General features: G+C 42.6%; 1 protein-coding gene across 1 annotated transcript in view; it reads left to right on the forward strand.

Moving 5' to 3' along the window:
• The first annotated feature begins 320 nt into the window (after positions 1 to 320).
• Positions 321 to 22,446, forward strand: part of LOC147700984 (phospholipase A2 inhibitor and Ly6/PLAUR domain-containing protein-like) — a 51,742-nt gene continuing 29,616 nt past the window's right edge. The window contains exons 1-4 of the mRNA XM_086929286.1: positions 321 to 354; positions 7,856 to 7,975; positions 9,729 to 9,878; positions 21,108 to 21,254. Of these exons, the coding sequence (XP_086785412.1) occupies positions 321 to 354; positions 7,856 to 7,975; positions 9,729 to 9,878; positions 21,108 to 21,254 (451 nt within the window). The remainder of the gene's footprint in view (positions 355 to 7,855; positions 7,976 to 9,728; positions 9,879 to 21,107; positions 21,255 to 22,446) is intronic.

Here is a 22,446-nt window from a genome sequence, read left to right on the forward strand (position 1 = left end):
GGTCTTCCATATGTAAGTATTTCATTATCCGATGCCGGTTTCGTTCCACTGAGGGTCTTCATTTTGTTTTTGTTCATTAGACCTGTGTTTAGCAAGATTTCTGACTGTGAGTCATGAATCGTTATTACTTGGTCCTCCAGTGTGGCAAGCAGTTATTTGTTGCTTGTGTTGGTTTGGTCCATGTCACTTTGTGTTTGTATTAATAGACGGACAGTCCCTGTGCCTTGAGGTGTTTTCATTGTTATTTGTTGTATGCGATTTACATACCTGATTTAGGTCTTTTGTTTTTACTCTGTTAGATTTTAGATCTTTATTTGAGCATGAAACCGGTCTTGGGGTTGAATGGTTATGAGGGTAAGCCTTTTCTAGGGAATCACTCAAATTGATTTTGTTAGGGCTATTCCTTTTGTGGGGGCTATCCCTTATGCTTACTGATCGCTTACTTTCGCTCATGGGTACAATTATTCCACTGATGTTTGGTATTACTTTACTTTTGTGTCCTTCAAGGGGGGTGTCCAGGGATCTATTTAATACTGGCATTATTGTTAATAGGTTCTCTTCGTCTAGTCCTTTTGCCAGGTCAGATGTAGTATTATCCCTATGGACTTGGGCTTGACATTGCGTCATGCGTGTATTTGTGTCATGAGTTAGTTCCACGCAGTTGTGATTCAATTCAGTTCCGTTCGGCGTTGTGCTTAAGACTGATTTGGGAGCTGACATATCCATTTTTTCTGTCTTTGTTTTACAAGTGTTCGGCGTCATTGGTTTTTGTAGACCATTTGGGGTTGCCGGCATTGAGTAAATCACCGACATTGGATCCTTCATGAATGTAAACTTCCCGGAGGATTTCACTGTTCCGAAAATTGAATAGGTAGGGGGTATTAAACTGGGGAGTGGGCCAGCTTGTTGAAGGTGAGCAGGCGATTTGGTCTTGGCTTTCTTCCTAGTGGCTCTTGGTGGGTTTGATCCCAGCTTCCCAGTTCTCATCTTCCCCCTTTCTTATTTCCCAGGTGGGCTACTTTATTAGATTTTGAATTGTTAGTTATTTTTTGTGATTTCCTGCTACTGGCTTGGATGCTTACAGGATTCAACCGCAGCCTCACACCTTTTTTGGCACTGAGGTCCTTAAAAGGGCATACAAGTCACCCCCCAGTCTTACACACCCTGTCCCAGGCGGGATGCAGTGTGTACAACGACCTTACATGCTGTTCGCGTTTATCCCTTTCCACAGTAGCTGTCTTTGTGGCAATTTGAGCTTGCCGCTGCTGCAACTTTTGTGGCGAATATTATGGTGATAAGAAGTACATTCAGGGTGTTCAGGGAGTGTTGTTATCACAGCGCTATGCCTTTTACTTCCAGCGCTCACACTGCCTGCTACCACTGTCCCACTGTGCCTCTGTCACGGCTACAAATTTGATGGCAGCAAGGGGTTGCTACTGCTGCTCCAATAAGTTCGGTTAAATACAGTAACGTGAAATTGTTCAATTATCCAGTTGATTGGTTCGTCAAATGGTCGGCAAGATTCCCGGCAGTTTGCTGCCTCCCAGCTTTTCCCTGGTGGGCTAAGACGCTGCTGGTTGAGTCAGACCGCTGTGTGCTGCATGCTGCTGCGGGGGCGTGGGGCAGACCGAAGGATTGAACCCGCTCCCACACCCGCGCCCACACCCCACACCCGAGCACGCACCCAGCCCTGGGACGCCAACGATACCGATCACACCAGTGGCAGTAACAGGCAGGGAGGCAACAGCTGATCGACGTGCGGGCAGGCGGACAATCAAACTGGGAAACAGTAGGTAAGCGCAAGTCGTTTCTCCGCTATTCCCTGCTTACAGTTTACAGCAGCCTCCTACCTCCTTGATGCGCTTCCTTGGGCTTCTTGGTAGGGGGTGGAGGGGGTGAGTAGAACAGTGTCTACCACCGCTGCTTTCGGCTGCTTTCGGCTGCTTTCGGCACTCAGCTCTCTGCTGCCCTCTAGCCTAGAAAGAATGGGATTGACCAGCCCCAATTGTGATAACTGCAAGCTTCTCCCTCTGAGATAACCCCTATGTTGTTAGCTTGGCACACCAATTCTCCAATTAATTTCTTTAGGTTTTCAACTTCTTTAGTCAGAGCATCAAATCTCAAACAGAGCTATGTTATTATTAGATTAGAGTATTCTGGTTCAATCGATGGGGCTACTCTTGCTGGAGTGTGGGTGGTGTATTTTCATAATTGTACTTAATAGAGTTACGCTTATGGTTTGAGGGATTGTTGTATTGTCTACTGGCTCTTCCAGAAAGGCTAAAGGTCAAGGCTCATTTCACTTTTAACAACATATGGAAATTGCACCTCCACCCCCTTCCACTTTATCGATGATGTTCACAACTTGTGAAGAAGTATAAGAACATGGCCAATTTTTTCAATCTAGATGAAAACATTTTAGCTAATGGATCTTCATTATGGGGAGCAATTTCTGCAACAGTGCTGTGCTCAACAGTTTCAGAACATTGCGCTCCTTCCTGCTTTTTAAAAAAAGCCGTGATCTTCTTTGCACTTAGTGGCCACTTTTCGTTTATCAGCTAAGATTGACTCAACCTCCTTGATTAAGTTATCAATTCTGCCTAGAGTGCACTCTTCCCTATTTTCACTTGCTTCCCTATGCCTGGCACAACCTCTGAAGTCTTCCTCTTAACCAAGCTGACAGTAGCAACTGCCATTTATTTCCTCTGGTGATAATGCCTATATAATATTCAGCTCGCCTCTGCACTGTATTTAAACAAAATTACAGGTAGTGTCACCAGGCATTTTTCTTCTATTTTGCAGGTTCTATTGTACGCTCTTGAATATATTCCAATAAGACAATGGAAACAAATACAACTTAAGAAGGGAACATATTTTGGAAACTGATTAAAGTGCATGAAGCAGCTCCTGCAAAAGCTCTGCTCCTCGAGGTTTCTTTAGTCAGCTCATAGGCTAGAGGCATTACCAACATCATACGATGGGCCTACAACCTTTTTTGCTGAAAGCAGAGACTTTCGATCTAGGATCACCGGAGTATGTCTTTAGTCAAAACCTAATTATTGCACTCAAATTATCGAACTGTACAACTGAATTGTTGAAATCTTGGACTACTATGTACTTGAGGCTCTTCCTAAAACATTTATCGCTGAGGATAAGTTATGACCTTGATATACAGCATTGCTCTAAGTTGCTTCATTATGAACTTTATGCAGAGGCATTTGAATATAAACAATTGCAACAGTACTTTTGATTTACCTTAAGGCATGGAGTCCGGCGATGCAATATATTACTTAGGCTTGAGATTTTCCCATTTAAATCCTTTACCTCTAAGTGGAATCTTAATGAAAATGGCAATTGTTTATGTGACCTCTTTATCTGAGGAGTGCAAGACTTCAAGCATATGTTGTTTGTTTTGGCTAATTCAACAGTGGTAGATGCCAGAAAGCGGTACCTAAAATAAATTCAAACAAGATGTAATAGTATAACCGTACAGAGCTTGCTTTCGCTTCTTAAGTCACCTCCTAATGAATTTGTGTGTTTTAATCTGTTTAAATATTTTAAATTGTACTAGAATGATCACTTAATAATTTTTAATAATAGATGTCTTTTTATATCTATAATTGTTCAAATAAATAAACTCCAACCATGGTATTATCACCACATTTGCAGTAAGGTACACTAAAAAGAAAAAAGAAATTAAAATAGAGCATCTGAAGCGAGGCAGTGTAATCTGTTTCAAAAGGAAAGTTTGTCTCCAACTCTAGTTCACTGAGTCAGAGCCAAAAGGAAACAGGGTTTGTGGGAGAGAAGGTTAGCTGTGGTGTTAAAGGCATCTGAGTTGGGGCAATACATCAGTGTTGATAGCTCCGCCTCGGTCGCACCTTTCCCAAATTTGCCAAGCATAATCACAACACTGAGGGTGCATCATTAGCCAGGCAAGCACCTACAATTATGTTACCATCATGGGCAAACTACAAAGGGATCATTCATCTACTTGGGGATTCATGAATGTAGAGCCTAAGGGAGGTGCCCTGCCAATGCATCTTCCTGTGACTTACTGCTGCTGGACGGTGCAGTTTGGCCAGGCTTTTCCTGGGCACATCCAGCATTGTGGGATATTGTAAAGCACTTTTATAGCGCAGTAATCATTGTGGGAGGTGGCTGGTTGCAGGTTCCTCCTCCTCTTGGGTCAGGGATGTCTGGAAGGTTTGGTCCCAAACAACAACAGGATCAACCAGAACTCAGCGTCCCCAAGTAACTGTAAAAATGCAGGAGTTAGGTAGTGTAGTTGGAGAATCAACTGGAGGGGGCAATGTTAATATGGAAATCGATGCATTCATCAATGAAAATGAATTCTTGTCCTTATTAAAAGAATTTCCAGTTGTAAACTCCACATTAACCCCGACTAGAAAATATATATATATAGTCAAGCAGGCACTGGGACCAAGGCCAGGATTGCTGATTGATAGGTCACAGGTGGGCAAGTGTGTGACTGACAGGCAAGCGCTTGGGTGGGAAACTCTTGATCAATCCATAGATAGGCGCAGCACCATTATAAGGGTCAATGGAGATTGCTTCAATAAAGCACACATGGCTAGAGGGGTACGCAGGCACCTAAAACACCATAAAAAGTTAGATGCCACATGAGTTAGGACCTCATAGCCAATAGGACATAGCACACGCAGTGATCACATTGCTTCCAATGCCGGACATCTGGACACCTTATCCACTGGCCATATTGTGTCCACGTGAGGCCTAGACGCACCTATGGTAAAAATTAGACAATAAATGAGCGAATTCAAAGACAGCAACCAACATTCCTTACCATATATAGTACACCAGAAACTTTTAGAACCCATCATGTGTTGAATAAAAGAAAGACAGATACTGATTGTAAATTAAGACAGTTCTCAGACCTTGTGCCTATAACTGTTCTCCCGGCTGACTTTTAATTACATAAAATGCCAAACACCTCTTGTCTTCTGTTTTTTTTAAACTACCATGAAATTGCAGATGTGTTTGATAAAGAGAAAGCCAAAATTCTCCCACTGCATCATCCATTCGATTGCAAGATACAACAACAGCCTGGCTCACTAACTCTGTGTAGCCTTATTCCCACCTTAAAAGAGAAGGTATACACCCATTTGTGCCACTACCTTGAAGAAATGTTGGCAATGGGTTTTTCACAGCCCTCACAGTGTCTGTCATCCTCTCCACTGTTTTTAATTGTGAAGCTATATGGGAAGCTCAGAACCTGCTTAGATTACAAGGCCCTGAATTAAATCAATATTATGAACAGATAACCTCTTCCCCTAATCGCCACACTAATTTATCAATTAAAGAAGGCACATATTTACACCAAGCTAGATCAGTGGGGTGCTTACCATCTTGTAAGAATCAGAGAGGGTGATGAGTGGAAGACAGCTTTCTGTACCAAATTTGGTTTGTACAAATACCTTGCCATACCTTTCCATTCGGACTCTGGAATGCACGAAGCCTTCTAGTATTTTATCAATAAGTCCCTATGGTAATTTGTTGTTTTGTGCAGTTGTCTATATAAATGGCATCCAAATCTAGTCCAATTTCAAAGAGGAACACGTTCCCCATGTCAAGGCCATCTTACGGACGCTTCGAAAACATTGGGCCGATTTAGAACTCAGCGGATGGGTTACTCTGTAATAACGATGACAGATATCCCATCCGCCTGCAATATAAATCCCATAGGAAAGACTGAAAGACTGATGCAGGTCTAATCTGGGACGAGAAGGCCTTGTCAGAGCTGAAGTTAAATTAAATGGGGTCTGCTGCTGGTGATTTTGTAAGAGCCTCTCACCTTTTGTTCCTCGGATCCCATACCTGTTTTACTCCACTCTGTCCTTGGTGGTTTTGCAAGAAAGACTGGGGCTGGGCAGGATGTTGCAGGGGAGGGGACGCAGGAGTTGCAGCTTCACCTGCTTTGCTAGCCATCACAGGCTATTGGGTGCCGCACTGCCTGTAGATGCAAGGAAGGGGCAGGAGCATCATTTGGCGTGCGCCGTGCAGGAGAAAGGGGAGTATGGCGAGGATGTGCGGTAGAAAATGGAGCTGCACTGCTGTACCCGTGCCAGTGCGCAGTCAGACCAGTTTAGCTAGTCCCAGCATGGTCGATGTAGGTTGTGGGCCACAGTGTAGCCGGCAAGCTGTGGTCTGTTACCTGCTCCTTGCTCTACGTCCCACACTCATCCCTCCACGCTCCACCCCTCGCCTCTGATCTGATTCTGCATCAACCACGGTCTTCCCACTCAGCAATGGGCCACGAATTCCTGGGTAATCGAGGTCCAGCACATTGCTACTCTAAGTTAGTGAGTTCCACTATCTCCAGTGGGAACACCACTTGCAGGATGAATGCAGAAATTTACAAGTGTAAATTGGGGGGGCTGTGGCCACTGAAGGGCAGAGGAGAGTGTCATGAGCTCTGGAGTCATGTTGAGGCAGGTGTGGGGAGCTAGGTGGACTGGACGGTGCTGCACAGATATAGAGGCTCTAGACGTGGGGAGCTTTGGAAAAACGTAATAATAATATGTTCTCTTGTTTGTGTCCTTTGCTAAAGATTAGTGGGGAAAGTGGTAAGAATCAATTAGAGGGCACTAGAGAATAATGTAGATCCTGTTGAGGTTAACAAATGAGTACCATTAAGTCAGGTAATAATGAACCCTTATTACTCAGCACCACAGCACTCCATGGGGTGGACATGTGCTTTATAAATATACCTGCTACATGATGTTAAAAAGAACAGAGGCATTCTTTACTGATGTATTTTATGATGTCCTAAAAAGAGTCTCTGTTCAGCTAAGGATCGTATCTAAGCCCATCACAGTGCCATGCATCCCGCCCTCCTCCTCCATTCCCCTTGCTGAAAAGGTAGGGAGGAGGTGAAGGCCTGGGCCTTAAGAAGTTAAATACATATACCATGTAGTGGCCTTGGTGATGCCCATTCAGCGTTCACACACCCCCGTGCAGTTGTGTCTGGTGCTGTCCATTGATCTTCAAAATGTGCTACTGGTGGTCAATCTCCCCTATAGGAAGTGGTGTTAACACAGCAGTGGAAAAGAAATGTCTGCTGTAGGTCACAAGAGAAGTATATTGTACTGCTCCTCCCCCCCGAAGTAGCAGAAGAAACACCACTTACATCCATAGAAAATTAATTATCTATTCTTTGTTCCCACTATCAAAGAACAGGGACTGAATGAATCACATGTTCACTTTTATAGTATGTACACTAAGGTGAACCCTATTTGCTAAATTAAAAAAAAAAATGAAAAGTCTTCTTTGTTCATGCAGCACCTCCTATCTGACCAATGCCTTGCATATCAATACTTTCTAACACCACTGATCATTATGGCTTTTGGGGGCAGCAGCACCTATCGGGAAAAAACCTGTGCAGGACAGTCGTCAAGCTAGGAGTGTGTTGGAGAGTTTGCCCTCCTTCATTATACCTCATATTTTGCCCTCCCAAGGTCTTGTTGCACTGTTGTGTCTCTCACTAACCTCAGCCATGCAGCATAACAGTCCACACAGACAAGGGAAAGTGTCACCCTCATCCACCCCATTAAACAAAATATAAAGAAGAGAGTGGATGAAGTGAAAGACCAGATGGGATTGTGCACAGGTTGTCTATTTAAATCCTGATCCACCTGATAAAGAGCCCTGAGAGGATATCAATCCTTTTAAATATATGACTCAAACCATGGGACACTTGATGGAAACCTTTAGTCAAACTTTTTTCCATGTCCAATTATTATTATTACTATGATTATTACTATTAGTATTATTCTTATTAGTATTATTTATTAATATTATTATAATATTTTTTTAGGAAATGCTATTCAGTGTGAATACTGCTTGGACCTGGTCAATAGGAGATGCTTTGGTGAGCTGGTGACATGTCCCAAGAATTCGACAGGCTGCCTGTCTGCTGTCAGTGAGTACAACCGTGGTAGGTGCCAGATAGTCAAAGGATCCTCATGATATTATGTCTATGATCAGTTCTTATCTAAAATGTATTCAAAGGATTGTACTTTCAGAACAAAGTTCATTCAGAGAAATGACGCACAATGTGATGATGCTCATGCAATGTCTGACACATACACTCTAGGAACAGATAGATAAGCCTTTCCCTGCATCAGAAAATGACTCAGCATCTTGGTTTCCAAGCAAGAAAGACAGATGTGAATTCATTAGATGCAAAACCACTCCCTCCTGGTACTATCAATCATTTCAGGAAAATTGCACATTGTTCCCAGTGCAGGATCAACCTTGAGGATCACTGTCAATAAAAATATCATATCTCACGTTTCATGCTGTCATTAGCTCAGCTCTACAAAATACCATTTAAGGTGTTGGTCAAGATGAAGCCTATGCATGTGTTAGTGCTGCAGCAATGCACCCATGTTTACAAGATGGAGCTTGTTTAGTTTCAGAAATGTGGCCTACTCGCTTACAGTTAGCTCTTGGACAAATGAGCAGGTGACTAGTCAGAGGTGAACAGGCAATGAGCAGGAATGAGGAGCTTTGTATTAACTCAAATGTCAACTTTATTGTTACATAAAGCACACATTTAGTTCGAATTAGAATCGAAATTCATTAATAAATGCTGTAATGAAATCTGCATTAAAAAAATAAGAAGTTCAAAGTACAATTAAAAATGAATAAGAACAAGTCTTACTACGTAAGGAGCACACCACCCCTAGACCTCTCTTTTACAGCAGCAGAATGTCCTCCGAACATAGCACATCTTTTAGAATGGTGATGACAAATAAACACATAATTTCATGTTTTACGTAGTAAGTATGGTAACGCTAAAATGTAACTTTTGCATTAAAAGAACACAACTGCACATTTTCAAAACAACTGCTAAAAACAATACTTACTGGACAGAAACATGGGTAATGCGACTTTAAGAATTCAGTAACCTGAAGAATACTATCCTTATGCAAAAGTTGTAAGTACATAAGGGCTGGTCTAATCTGATTAAAATTGAGTCTTTTTAAAAGAGCAACCAAATAGCGTTTGCGCGGGTATTCATAAAATCTACATAAAAATATAAAATGCAGCATGTTCTGTGGAGACTTTCTGTCGCAGCCACAGGGCCCTGCAGATTTCTTAAAAATGTCACTTTTTGGTTTAATCAGCAGATGATGAAACAGGTTCATCCTAAACCTAGTTAGTAAGAATTTCTCATGTGAGGACAGTGGATAGAAACATGGGTAATGCAACTTACTACAATACACTGTGCAACATTACTAGCAGATAAACTGATGTTTAGCTCATATTCTTGCAATGTTGCAGAAGCACATTAGTTCAGAAAGAAGGTATAAGAAGGTAACCAATGAGAATAGAAAGAAAGGTGTCTTGCATCACATAAAATATCATGCACCACATTACGTCTGTTTCCAAAACACACTCAAACGAACTATACATTTGGGTGTTTTGAATGAGCAATGGCAATTTTGAATGAGGAGGACTCTGAACAGGACTTTTCACCATGAAGGATTATGTGACATAATAAATAGCAGATTCTCTACCTGAGACACATTTGCTATCATGTTCTGGTCCCATCTTGAGGTTTGTGTGTCGATATCAGGAAGAGTCTGCCTGCTGTGATGGCCATGGAAGGGGATGTCCTGAGGTTGATTTGGTCAGTCTGAATTGCATTCAAATGCTATTTGTGTTTTTCTTTTCATATCCAGAGGGTGTGGGCTCAGTTTTTACTTCCTTCAAGAATTGCTCAGCTACGAAACACAAGCACATCATGTACAGGAGTGCAGTAAGACATGGCTTTTATCAGCTGAAAGTTGAAGTCTGCCAAACAAATGGCTGCACCAAAAAGCCTCTTAATTGTGAGTATTTAATCTTTATGACATTCTCTTCTCTAACATTTGCTTTTTCCCTCTCTCAATTTCTCTCACCTTTACCTCTGCCCCAACTTTTCAACATCTTTTCCTGGCACCTGGCTATGATCGCTTGTTACATATTACTTATTGGTCGGCCTCAATGTTTCTGTCAGCAAGCTGTCTTCCAACAATCTCTAGATCCTACTATCTTTGCCAGCTCTCGAACCCTCATGTTCTCTTTTTTCCAATTTAAACCAGATCAGTTGAATTTAATAATGCATGATTGTCTTTCCTTAGTGCCAAAGCTTTGCAGTTTCGTATTTCGGGTTTTATGGCTCTTATAGAAGGCTTTGGTAATCTTAGATTATCACAGTAGGCAGGTATGCTGCTGTACTTACTACTGTCTTCAGTGAGAAGGTTTCTTTAGAGAAGGAAGCAAATCTTGTGGGAAATCACCACACTAGTTCCATATGCCTCATTCGCTTTGCTGACAAATGTGGCTTTGCTCTGCTCCCCACCGGTGCCATCCTCCCCAGACCGAGATCATGCAAATGAATAAATGAATCAATCAGTACTTGCAGCATGCGCTTATCACCCCAAGGGTTATCCAGGTGCTGTGTGGAGTGGAGCTACTCAAACAGCCAGGTTTTGAGCCCACTGCTGAATTTGGCAAAGGAGGTGGTGGTTTGGAGATGGAAGGGGAGTTCGTGCTAGGCTTTCTGGTCCTGTGTTATGGAGTGCTTTGTAGGCATGCATGAGCAGCTTATGTGGCATCTCTTCTAGAGATGAAGCCATTGTAGGCAATGGAAGTGGTGGTGATGTGGGATCTTCTGGGCAGGTCCAGGATAATTCTCGCTGCTGCATTCTGGATTATTTAGAGGTGCTTGAGGAGGAGGGTGATGGTTCCGGCGTAGATAGCATTACCATAGTCAAGTCAACTGGTGAGGAGGGCTTGAGTCCACAGGAAGACTTTATGGAGCATTCTGAGGGTGTTGCAGCAGGTTGAAGCAACCAAGTTGACCTGTTGTGTCACAGAGAGCTCACTGTTGAGGAAGATTCTGAGGTTGCCAGCATGGGTGGTGGGGATGGGTGCTTGTCTGAGGATAGTGGGCCACCTGGAGCCAGCTCATGGTGAGGTTTTCCAAAGAGGAGAACTCTGGATTTGTCGGCGTTGAATTTGAGACATACGGCTCTAATCCATTCAGCTTGATTGCATTGCTATAGAAGCTGGTGTGGTCTAGTATTTAAATGAGGATGTGGTGAGAGACGGTGTTAATGGCCACTGACAGGTCAAGGAGGATCAGCACTGCTGACTCGCCATCTTCAGGGATGGCTCTGATGTCATCCATGGTGGCTATAATGGTGGTTTCTGTGCTATGGTCAAGCGGAAGCCAGATTGGGAGGAGTCGAGCATGTGGTTGGAATCCTGGTAGTCTGTGAGTTAGCTAGTGATGGCTATCTACGCTACCTTGGCTGGGAAGAGAATGAGCAATATGGGGCAGTAGTTTTTGAGGTTTAATGGGTCCACTGTGGGATTCTTCAGAAGAAATGTTACTTCAGCGTGCTTCCAGGATTCTGGGGAGGTGGCACTCATTTTACTTGATCTGAGTGCCGCATTTGATACGGTTTCCCATGCCATCCTTATCAATGCCATCAGATCATCTGGTATTGTCGGCACAGCTCTCAACTGGTTTGTTAGCTTTCTTTCAGACCGTACCTTTCAAGTTTTCTCCTCGTCCTCTGCCTCTCAAACCTTTAAATCAGCATACGGTGTACCGCAGGGTTCCATATTGAGCCCCTTGCTGTTCAATTTGTATGTCAGACCTTTGGCTGCTATTGCAGAGCAAGCTGGGCTCACTATTTACTCGTACGCCGATGATACTCAGATTATTTACTCCCTTTCCTCTGATTCTCATTCCTCATCCTCCTCCCTCCGTACAGGTCTGAGTAACATCGCAGCCTGGATGTTAGACAACAAACTACAACTATATGGGGGTAAAACTGAGGTTCTTCTGTTTGGTCCCAACACCACCTTATGGGGACCCCAGTATTGGCCTTCACAAATGGGCCCTTTACCCATTCCATCTATAACTGCTCGCAGCCTTGGCGTCACCTTTGATAACCAACTGTCTATGAAGAACCATGTGGTTAAAACATCATCCACTTGCAACACTATCATTAAGTGGTTGCGAAAAATCATTTGGATGCTTCCCTTGCATACTCAGAAGACAGTGGTCCAGGCTCTTATTACTTCAAGACTGGACTACGGGAACATCCTTCTTCTGGGAGCAAGTAAAGAGGTGACGCGTAAGCTGCAGACAGTTCAAAACATGGCTGCACGACTTCTCTGTAAATTACCTAACACTTCTCCTACCTCCAATGCCCTTCGTTCCCTGCACTGGCTCCAAATTGAAAATCGGACAAAATTCAAGGCCCCTCTGCATCATTCACAGAATAAACTCCAGCTTAGCCCCCTCTTATCTCAACCCCCTGGCACAATCATACCATCCCGCTCGCAATCTCCGATCTTCTAATCAAAACCTACTGTCGTTTCCTAGAATCAAGAAAGCCAGAATGGGTGGCCGCTCATTCGCTTGGCTGGCTCCCTCACTCTGGAACTCTCTCCCTCATCATATACGAACTGAACCTAACTATCTCAGGTTCAGTGGACAGATAAAAACCTGGCTATTTGACATCTAACAGCTCTCTTCTGACTCTCTCCTCTCATTTTTTTTGGTTTTAGCGCCGGGAAACCTACGGGTAGCTGAGCGCTTTAGAAATTTAATTATAATAATAATAATAATAATAATAATAATAAAGGTGGCGGTGCGATTCTTCAGAAGGAATTGTACCTCAGCATGCTTCCAGATTTCTGGGAAGGTGGTGGAGCTGGACACCGACTTGATGATGCTGGTGAGTGGGGGTCTGATTTCTTTGTGTCCGAGGTTGAAGGTGTGGGGGAGTAGAGGCTGGTCAGAGCTCCAAAATGCATGGAGGAAATGATAGATGTTGTGCTTTCAGTGCAGTGTGGCGTCTAGTCTGTCAGAATGTAGGGTGGGAGATTGGTGGGAGTAGCAGGGAGTTCCGGCTGTGGTGCTTGGTGTTCAAATTTTTCGTAGATGTTGGCAATCTTGGTGTGGAAGAAGTCAGCCGGTGAGATACAGAGGGACTGGGAAGGTTGGATGGCCGAATTAGTCTCTTAGGAGTCTTCAAGGTGGAAATTGAGTTCATTGAGGAGTAGGTAATGTCTGGATTCCAAGGTGAGGGAGCAATGCTTTCAGAAATGGTGTTGCAGAAGGGAGGTCGGGGTCTAGTTGGTCTGTAGGTGAGGATACCTCCAACGGTTGAATTGGCATTGGAATGTGGCCACCTGGCTCAAAAATTTATTTTTGAACACACTTGTCGACTTTGCTAGAACTGGATATTTCATCCAGATGCTTTACCATGCTGGGTGATTTGAACTTTCACCTGGATACATTAGCTGACAAAGAAACTCAGGAACATTTAGATATCACATCAGATGTAGATCTCCAACCGCTAGACAAAGGCTCAAAACACCAAGCAGGTTATACTTTGGATGGTGTGTTCACAAACAATCCATCCTTATCTATTACTTCTATTCTCCCCGATACATGGATGTCTTATTTCAATGGGTCCTGCCTTGTTCTATAACTACTAATACAGTTAGCAATACGTTTGCTTGGAGAGCCTTGCATAATATTAACAATGGTGCTTTAGAAACCCAGCTAAATCAAAGCACCCCGATCTCAGAGTCAGAAGCAGAGGGATCACCGAGAGGTTACACTTACTGGCTAGAATCTAACTTTGAAAAACTAGCCCCTGTGACTGAGGAAAATAGAAATAGAAAAACTCCTTTGGCCCCATGGCCCCTAAGCCCTAAGATTAGACAAACAAGCCTGCAGGAGGCAAGAGAGAACATGGTGGAAAAACTATGATGCAGATGAAAAAGAACAATATAAGCTCAAGTTAGCAGATTATAAGAAAAAATAATTAAGGAGAAGAGTGTATTTTATACGCAGAAAATAAAGATGGCGGGCAACTCCAGTAAGGAACTTTTTACAGACATAAATATTGTGACAACTGCTAAAAAGGACAGTATTTTGAATTGTACCCAAGATGTTTGCAACATATTGGTCCAGACATTCAAAGGAAAAGTAGATCAGTTCTATGACCAATTTGCCTCACATACCTCTCACAATACTGACATAGATCAGGAAGTTAAATCTATAACACCTTTTTAAACTTTACCTGCGTTAATTAATTAATTGGGAAAAAATAATATTAATTATTAAATTAAATTAATTACAGCTAATGTGCTAATATATTTACTTTATTGTTATTGTTAATTAATAAATAATTGGTAATTAAATAATATTAATTAATTTTGGGTAAAGGAGTATTTTTAGGGTTCAGGGTCAGTTTGGGGTTTTTGGGTAAAGGGGTATTTTTAGGTTTCAGGGTCAGTTTTGGTTTTTTTGGGTAAAGGGGTATTTTTAGGGTTCTGGGTCAGTTTTCAGTTTTTGGGTAAAAGGGTATTTTTAGGGTTCAGGGTCAGTTTTCAGTTTTTGGGTAAAGGGGTATTTTTAGGGTACAGGGTCAGTTTTCAGTTTTTGGGTAAAGGGGTATTTTTAGGGTTCAGGGTCAGTTTTCAGTTTTTGGGTAAAGGGGTATTTTTAGGGTTCAGGGTCAGTTTTCAGTTTTTGGGTAAAGGGGCATTTTTAGGGTTCAGGGTCAGTTTTCAGTTTTTGGGTAAAGGGGTATTTTTAGGGTTCAGGGTCAGTTTTCAGTTCTTGGGTAAAGGGGTATTTTTTGGGTTCAGGGTCAGTTTTCAGTTTTTGGGTAAAGGGGTATTTTCAGGGTTCAGGGTCAGTTTTGGGTTTTTGGGTAAAGGGGTATTTTTAGGGTTCAGGGTCAGTTTTCAGTTCTTGGGTAAAGGGGTATTTTTTGGGTTCAGGGTCAGTTTTCCCTACTGTTGCACCCACTGGAGTGGGAATAGTAATTTTAACCCCTACGCTATCCAACGCTTTCCCTACGCTTGCACTCTTTGGAGTGGGAATAGTATTTTTTACACTTCTGGTATCGTACGGTAATATAATAGTATCTTATTTAATTATAGTATGTTACTATATATATATGTTTTAACAAATAAGATTGTAAAAAATTATTTTTATTATTTTCATTTATTATTTAATTATTATAAGTTAATTTAAGTATTTTTAAGTATATTTTAGTAATTAAATTTGAATATTAATTTAATTTAACACTGTTTTAATAAAGTCGATATTTTTTACAACTATATTATTGTAAACGATATTTTGTACTCGATATTTTTGTACTTACCTGTTTGTAGATACAAACTCGATATTTTGACTGTCGATATTTTGTCCACGATATTTTTGCAAGTCGATATTTTGTCCCTCGATATTATTTCAGTGATCCTCTGCAGCCAAATTATGTAGCTGGCTACTATTCGATGAAAAATCTTTTTATGACTACTTGACAAGTATTAAATCGGGTTCTCCACGTGACCCTTTGCCAACTAAAATATTGCATCAATTCCGCTGTGACTCTCTTAATGTCTTAAAAGAGCTTCTTAATTCTTCACTGAGAGATGCCTTTGTCCCGCCTGAACGGAAACATGCAATGGTTATTCCACTCTTAAAAAAGGCTGAGGCTGACCCTTCGATATTCTCAAATTATAGGCCTATCTCTATGCATACTGCGCTCTCTAAGGTCTTGGAAAGACATGTCAACAATCAGCTAACTCACCACGTAGAGAGTTTGGGTTTCCTACATCCGTCCCAATCGGACTTTAGAGCCAACCACTTTACAGAGTCTCGGAGTCACTGAGAGACTGCGTCATTGTATGGATTGCGAAGAGACAACAGCACTCACATTACTCGATTTGAGTGCGGCTTTCGATACTGTGTTGCATTCCATTCTCCTTACCTCTCTCAGGTTCTAGGCAGTGGAGGGTCCCACTTTGGCCTGGCTTGCCTCCTTCCTTAGTAGCTGCACTTTTCAGGTCTTTTCCTCGAAAGCTTCTTCTAAAATCTGTTCTTCAGCATATGGAGTGCCCCAGGGGTCTATCTTGAGTCCTTTACATATTATATCTATGTTAGACCCCTGGCCACTATTGTGGAGGAGACTGGTCTCTCTCTATTTTCGTGCACTGATGACACACAAATCATCTTTTCTCTTTCCGCTATGGAAGACAACAACATGTCAGTCCTCAAACAGGGACTGCATAAAGCCTCAGAATGGATGCATAATAACGGGGACAAGACTGAGGTCGTCATCTTGGGCAAACGCAAGGACCTATGGAACCCTCAACACTGGCCCCAAGAAATGGGTCCTTTCCCTCAACCCGTTGCCCAAGTTCGCAACCTCGGTTTTCTTATTTATGAAAACCTCTCTATGCAGCAGCATGTGTTGAGGTTGGCCGCCACATGCTTCACCATCTTGAGATGGCTCCATTAAATTCTTTGGATGCTCCCTGACTCCACACAATGGACGGTTGTCCAGGCCTAAGTCACCTCGTGCCTGGATTGTGGCAACGTTCTTTACCTGGGGGTGGGCCAGGAGGCTCTTAGAAAGCTTCAGGTTGTGCAGAATGTGGCTGCCCGACTACTATGCCATGTCCCGCACAGAGTCTCCATTTCCCAGTCGCTCCAGAACCGTCATTGGCTCAAGATTGCAAGCAGAGTTAAGTTAAAGGCTCTTTGATATATATTTAAGATCAAACAGGGTACTGCTCCTTCATATTTACAGGAACTCATTCATGCATATTTCCCCACACGTCCTCTTATGTCTTCCTCTAAAGGTGACTTACTGATTCCCAGATTTAAGTTGGTGAGAATGGGTGGCCGCTCGTTCTCCCACTTAGGCCCTAAGATCTGGAATTCCCTGCCTACTTAATTTGAAAACTGAAACCATCTATCTCAACTTTCGTAAGGGCCTCAAGACATGGCATTTTCAGCAATAAACTGCTTTTTTGTTATCTTCTCATTCCTTTAACCTATCCCTTGGTGTCGTGAAACCCTGTTTGGGTATTGGTGCGCCTTAGAAGATAAATAAAATAAAATAGAAAGCCGCCAAATATTTGTCCATGTCCATATCCAGGAGGATAGGCCACAGCTTGGGTCTCTTGATGCAGTCAAATGCTAAAGTTAGGTCTGTAAATGCTATCTGCAGGAATCCCCACTTAGCTAATGTATATTTACCAACCACCAATTGTAAATTAGGCTGCAAAACAAACTTGAGTTGTAGTGCCCTCTGGCACGACCGTGGTGCTGTTCACACAGATTTCTCAGTGAGGAACAAGTACCCAGTCCTATAATTCAGCACAAGCAGAGTGACATGCTGATTTCCAGCCAATCGCAGAACTATGCTGAATCTTGCACAGTTTTCATGTAACTCTGCGGAATTCCACAGTTTGAAATTCCGCGAGTTCCGCCCACCCCTATTTAACACCTTGGCTGCTAGGCGTTTCCCCCCCCCTGTGCTGGAAAATGATTGAGTGCATGATTCATGACGAGCTCAGCTCGTCATCAGCACAGCTCAACTGTGCATCATGACGAGCTGAGCTCGTCATGAGCATCGAAAGGGTTAATAGCAGTTCTAATTTTCTTCAATAGTTTTCTTGTTGATACTGACACTGGTAGATAACCCGGGTGAGTTATTCATATAAACTGGCATTACAAAGTGAGGGGACATATTTTCAGCCTCCTTTCATTAGTGATGTAGTCAGTATGTCCTAGACCTGGCAGTATTGCAATGTATGTTTGATTTAATATTATATTCCAGTCTTTGCACAGCTCATTTAGAACTCGCTATCATTCTTCTACGGCAGTTCTTCCTAAACAATTTATAATCACAACCCTTTTTTTAGAACAACTGACATTTGTGACCCACATAGCTCTAATGGACTTGGAGCAGGGTGATTTTTAGTGTAAATGAATGAATATGTTGCCTGCAATAATGTCCTCTGCTGGCCGGTGTATGGGGATGCTGTGGGCACTGTCAAGGAGTTGACCTATGGCCTGATCATGCACAATCTGGTAGAAAATATTCAGGTTTTTGAACCTTATGGACTTTCTTCAGCTTGTATTAAAGACAATAAAATGTGGCTATAGTTTGCCTCTGATTCCTGTTGGGACTGCTTGCTAAAATCGAGCTCCTTTGATAGATGATGCTTAGTACTCTTAACCTTGATAAATTTGCAGCATCTGCTTTTCTGTTGTTTTTGCAGATCATTTGCCTTGGCCTGAGTTTAGGGCTGCAGCCTGCAATGTATTTGTCTTGTCAACTACACACTCCTCTGATCAGGGCAAGGGTGGAACCTACCTATGCAGGCAGTGTATTTTAATGACTTTCAGGCCAGTCTCACTGGAATGACAGTAGGACTGAGTCAGAGTCACAAACACTGAAAGCTTACGTTAAATTTGCAACTCACTCCCCTGCATTCCTAATGGTAAAAATACTGGACCATTTCTGATCTTGTGGAAGATGGGGCAATATGAACACTTTGATCTATGTGAGCTATTAATCTGCTATAATATGATTTAAATTGGACAATGCTGTGTATGCACACAATACTTGGAAAATAAACATTCCTATCAGCTGGTGTCATGTTGCATTTACTTTGTAAACACAGTATTTTTACCATTATGACTGCGAAGGAGTTAGGTACAAAGCTAGCACAAGTTTTAATGTGATTTGTACCAGGACATTTGTGACTCACCACAAAATGACAGTTTGGCAAATGCTGCTCTATGTCTCTGATTCTGGGAGTTAATCAGCATTAGCACAAGGAAAGGAGAAGACTCTGTATCAAATCACATAGTAGGGCACCAATGGTATGAGCATTTCTATGACTTGTATTCCAGTGGGGTAGGGAATGTGCCAACAGAGCAAGAGATTGGGCTGGCTTTTCCCAAATCCCATAAGCAGGGGGAACAGTTTGGGCTAAGAGAGGTCTTATCGGCAATTGCAACAATCGCGCCGGGTAAGGCTACCGGTCCTGATGGACTCCCTGGTGATCTAATGCTTCATGATAAAAACTTCTGGGTGCATTTTATTCTGCGGATTCTCAACCTCATTGTGAGTGGCCATCCAGTGCCAGACTCCTGGAAGGGTGAAGAGGTGGTGACCATCTATAAGAAGGGGAAGAGGGAGGAACCTGCCAACTACAGACCAATCAGTTTGATCGACGTAGTTCAGCAAGTGGTTGGCAGGGTCCTCTTGACGAGACTGAGGACTTGTATAGATGAGGATGGAATTGTGTTACACTTCCAGGCAGGGTTCAGACAGGGGGTTGGCACGGTGGACCAGGTCTTCAGATTTTTTGCAATATACTGGAGGTCTGTTACTATCGAAAAAGGCAGCCTTTACTTAGGGTTCATAGATTTAAAAACGGCCTTTGACCTGGTCCCTCGTGCCAAGCTATGGCAGGTAATGTTCTATCTTGGTACCTCCCCCCCTGATCTTGGAACTCATCAAATGTCTGCATGAGGGGAACTATGCCAGAGGCCAATTGACTGAGAGGATAGCGGTTGAGAGGGGGGTCTGCCAGGGTTGAGTTATGGCCCGACCATGTTCTCCCTATTCGTTATTGGGGTGGTGGACCATTTGAGGGAGGATACGGCCGATGCCCCAACACTGACGGGGGATAAAACGCCCACGTTGCTCTTCGCGGACGACACCCTCTTGACCTTTAAAAAGCCTAATGGGGCTACAAAAACTACTCGTCCGCTTCACCCAGTTCTGTGATGCCAGAGGCCTGACTATAAATACATCTTAAACAAAGTTAATGGCACTGGCACCATCGAAAATTTTTAGAAACAACATTAGGCTGAATGATTCCCCTCTGGAAGTTGTCGAAGCCTTTGACTACCTGGGGGTGCGGATCAACAGCCGAATGAAGTGGTCCTCCCATCTGGCAAAAATGGTGCTCAATCATAAACGCGTGTCGGGGGCCATTGCAAAACACCAGCGCCTTTCCCATAGTCGACCTGTGGCTCCTGCCAATAAGGTCTACGAGAGAAAAGCCCTGCCATCATCACCATACGGGGCGGAACTGTGGAGTTTTGAGAATGTTACAGACTTAAGATCAGAGATCAAGTTTTTTAGGGATCTGGTTTCGCTCCCTCCATCGACCCCATTAGTCCCGCTCTGTTATGATCTCGGGAGACATCCAATAAATGAGGTGGCAAGGCTGTGCCCCCTACTGTTTTGGACACGCCTCAGAAAGACCCCGGAACTATGTCACTTTGCCTCTGCACTGACTGAGCTGATTCAACTAGATGTAGGACATAAGATAGCCTGGCTATCCAAGTTGAAACAGCTAGTGGGGGACATTGGATTGGGAGAGGCCTGGGTGAGCCAGAACCCACCGTCTAAACAGGTTGTAAAGAAGGCCTATTGAGACCGGTTTTCTGTAGCTGCAACAAGAATTCAGAATCACGGTACCCTGGCGGAATTTTTTTAGATGTGAAGCCTGTACCTAAACTAGAATCCTTCCTGGATCTTATTGAGTCCCCGAAAGATAGGGCACTTTATCTGAAGTTTAGGTTTGGTACCCTCCCACTGAATGATTTCAGAGCAGGCCGGAGGAAGTCGAGGGAGAGTGACACAAGGTGCCCGGGATGTGCCTCCCCTACGGAATCTCATTTTCTCTTCGCCTGCCCAGTGTATGGTGAGGCGAGAAGAAAATGGTTGAAACTCGTCTGTTCCAACTTAGGATGTAAAAACTATAGGGAGGCACTGCGTATCCTAACATCTGAGACCTCGATCCCCAGTGTGATGTGTGGGACAGCCAAGTAGCTGGGCTGCGCCTGGTTGAGAAGCTTTCAAGGGTAACCCAGGTCCAGGCCGTGGATCCGTAGATTGTCACCTTCCATCGGGCTGTACTCTGTTTTTTATGATGAACCACTTTTTAAATTCATGTCTAGTATTTTTTATTATGATCAATTGTATACATCAAATTTTTAGGTTTGATTACGCTATATATTTTTTTACATATTGTGTGAATGTAATAACAAAGGGCTGTCTCTCTCCTCTATCCTCTTTTTAACTTGTTTTAAATTGCTGTTATACTTTTATGATATTATATATTGAATAAAGTTATATACATACATATATTGCATATTGAGACAGGTGTATGGAAAACCTAAGAAATAACAGAGATCTGCTTTCCCTTCATGCAATTTTCAGTCCCACCCAAAAACAACACTCTGAATGGTGTGAAGTGCCCCACCTGTTTTGTGACTGGTGCCCTGACCTGTGAGGCGGATGGATTTGTTGAATGTGTTGGGGAGATGACCAACTGTATCTACATGGCAGCTACATTTTATCGCTCTGGTAGGTGCCTCAAAATAGATGTTATTTTTATTTTCCTTTCCTCTTGATCTCAATGTGCTGAGAATAATTGACTGAACAGTAGTGATATATGTATAAATCCACACCATCAATCTTCACATACTCATCACCTTTTGTACAAAGTGATACCTAATGCTTTGGTCTTCAGGGTGAGGACCCTTAACTGTAACCTTCCAATATATTATTAAAGGCCACTTAAAAGAGTGAGAAGTACCAGCTATAACTAGTTTCTGTATATCACTTAAATTGTGAAGGTGTCTCTACCACAGGGGCAGTCTTATACATATTTTGTCTGAAATGTAGGCTTGAGGTGTTTGGTCTGTGAAAGTCTTACAAAACCTTGGAAACTCCTTACCCTTATTTAATGTGTTATCTTTTACACCCTTATCATTCAAAGAGACCACAGGGTAAGACGTCTTCATTAATGCAGGAGGGGGACTTTCTCCTTTATTGTTTATTGTTTGTTGACAGAAGGATACATGCAGAAGTCTGCAACATTTCTCCACAGAGACTGAACAATATTCATCTCACCTATATAATGAAAATCTATAGATGCCTAACTGAAATGGTCTTAGTGGTAAGACCAGATCTTTGGAAATATGACATTTAGCTTAAAAAATGACAAGTGTCTGGTTCAATAGAATTTACTTCTTAAAGCTCCGAAAATCGAATCTAGAAATACTTCTTCGAAGTAGCTCATCAATCGACAAACCTTGAATTCACTGGAAAATAAAAAGTTGGACAGATGTGACAAATGTTGCTGGTAGCAGAAGAAGCAGCATCTGTGCTCCCTGTAAGACCAAACTTCAGGAGCAACACTTTCCAATAAGGACTATATAAAACATGAGCCAAGAGCTCCGGAAATCAGTATCAAAGACCTGATCAAGCTATGCTTTGAAGATTAAATAGGATATTTTTGACAGTCACTCATCTCTGAAGTAGCTTATATAATGTCTAAGTCTGGTGAGGCAAAAATATCAGGCAGAACATGACCTTCCTTAAAAACACAGTCACTACCACCATGCATTCCATTTCTACACAAGCCATTACAATGACTTGCTTTAGGGAAAGCGTATTTTAAGTCCAATACCTTTGCTTCTCACACTCCCACTGCAGGTGGAACAGTAATTTATACTATTCCAAAGTCCAGTGCTCCCCTAAAGCAAGTCGTAAT

This window comes from Lissotriton vulgaris, chromosome 7 (genome assembly GCF_964263255.1).
Source record: "Lissotriton vulgaris chromosome 7, aLisVul1.2, whole genome shotgun sequence".
NCBI classification, from domain to species: Eukaryota; Metazoa; Chordata; class Amphibia; order Caudata; family Salamandridae; genus Lissotriton; species Lissotriton vulgaris.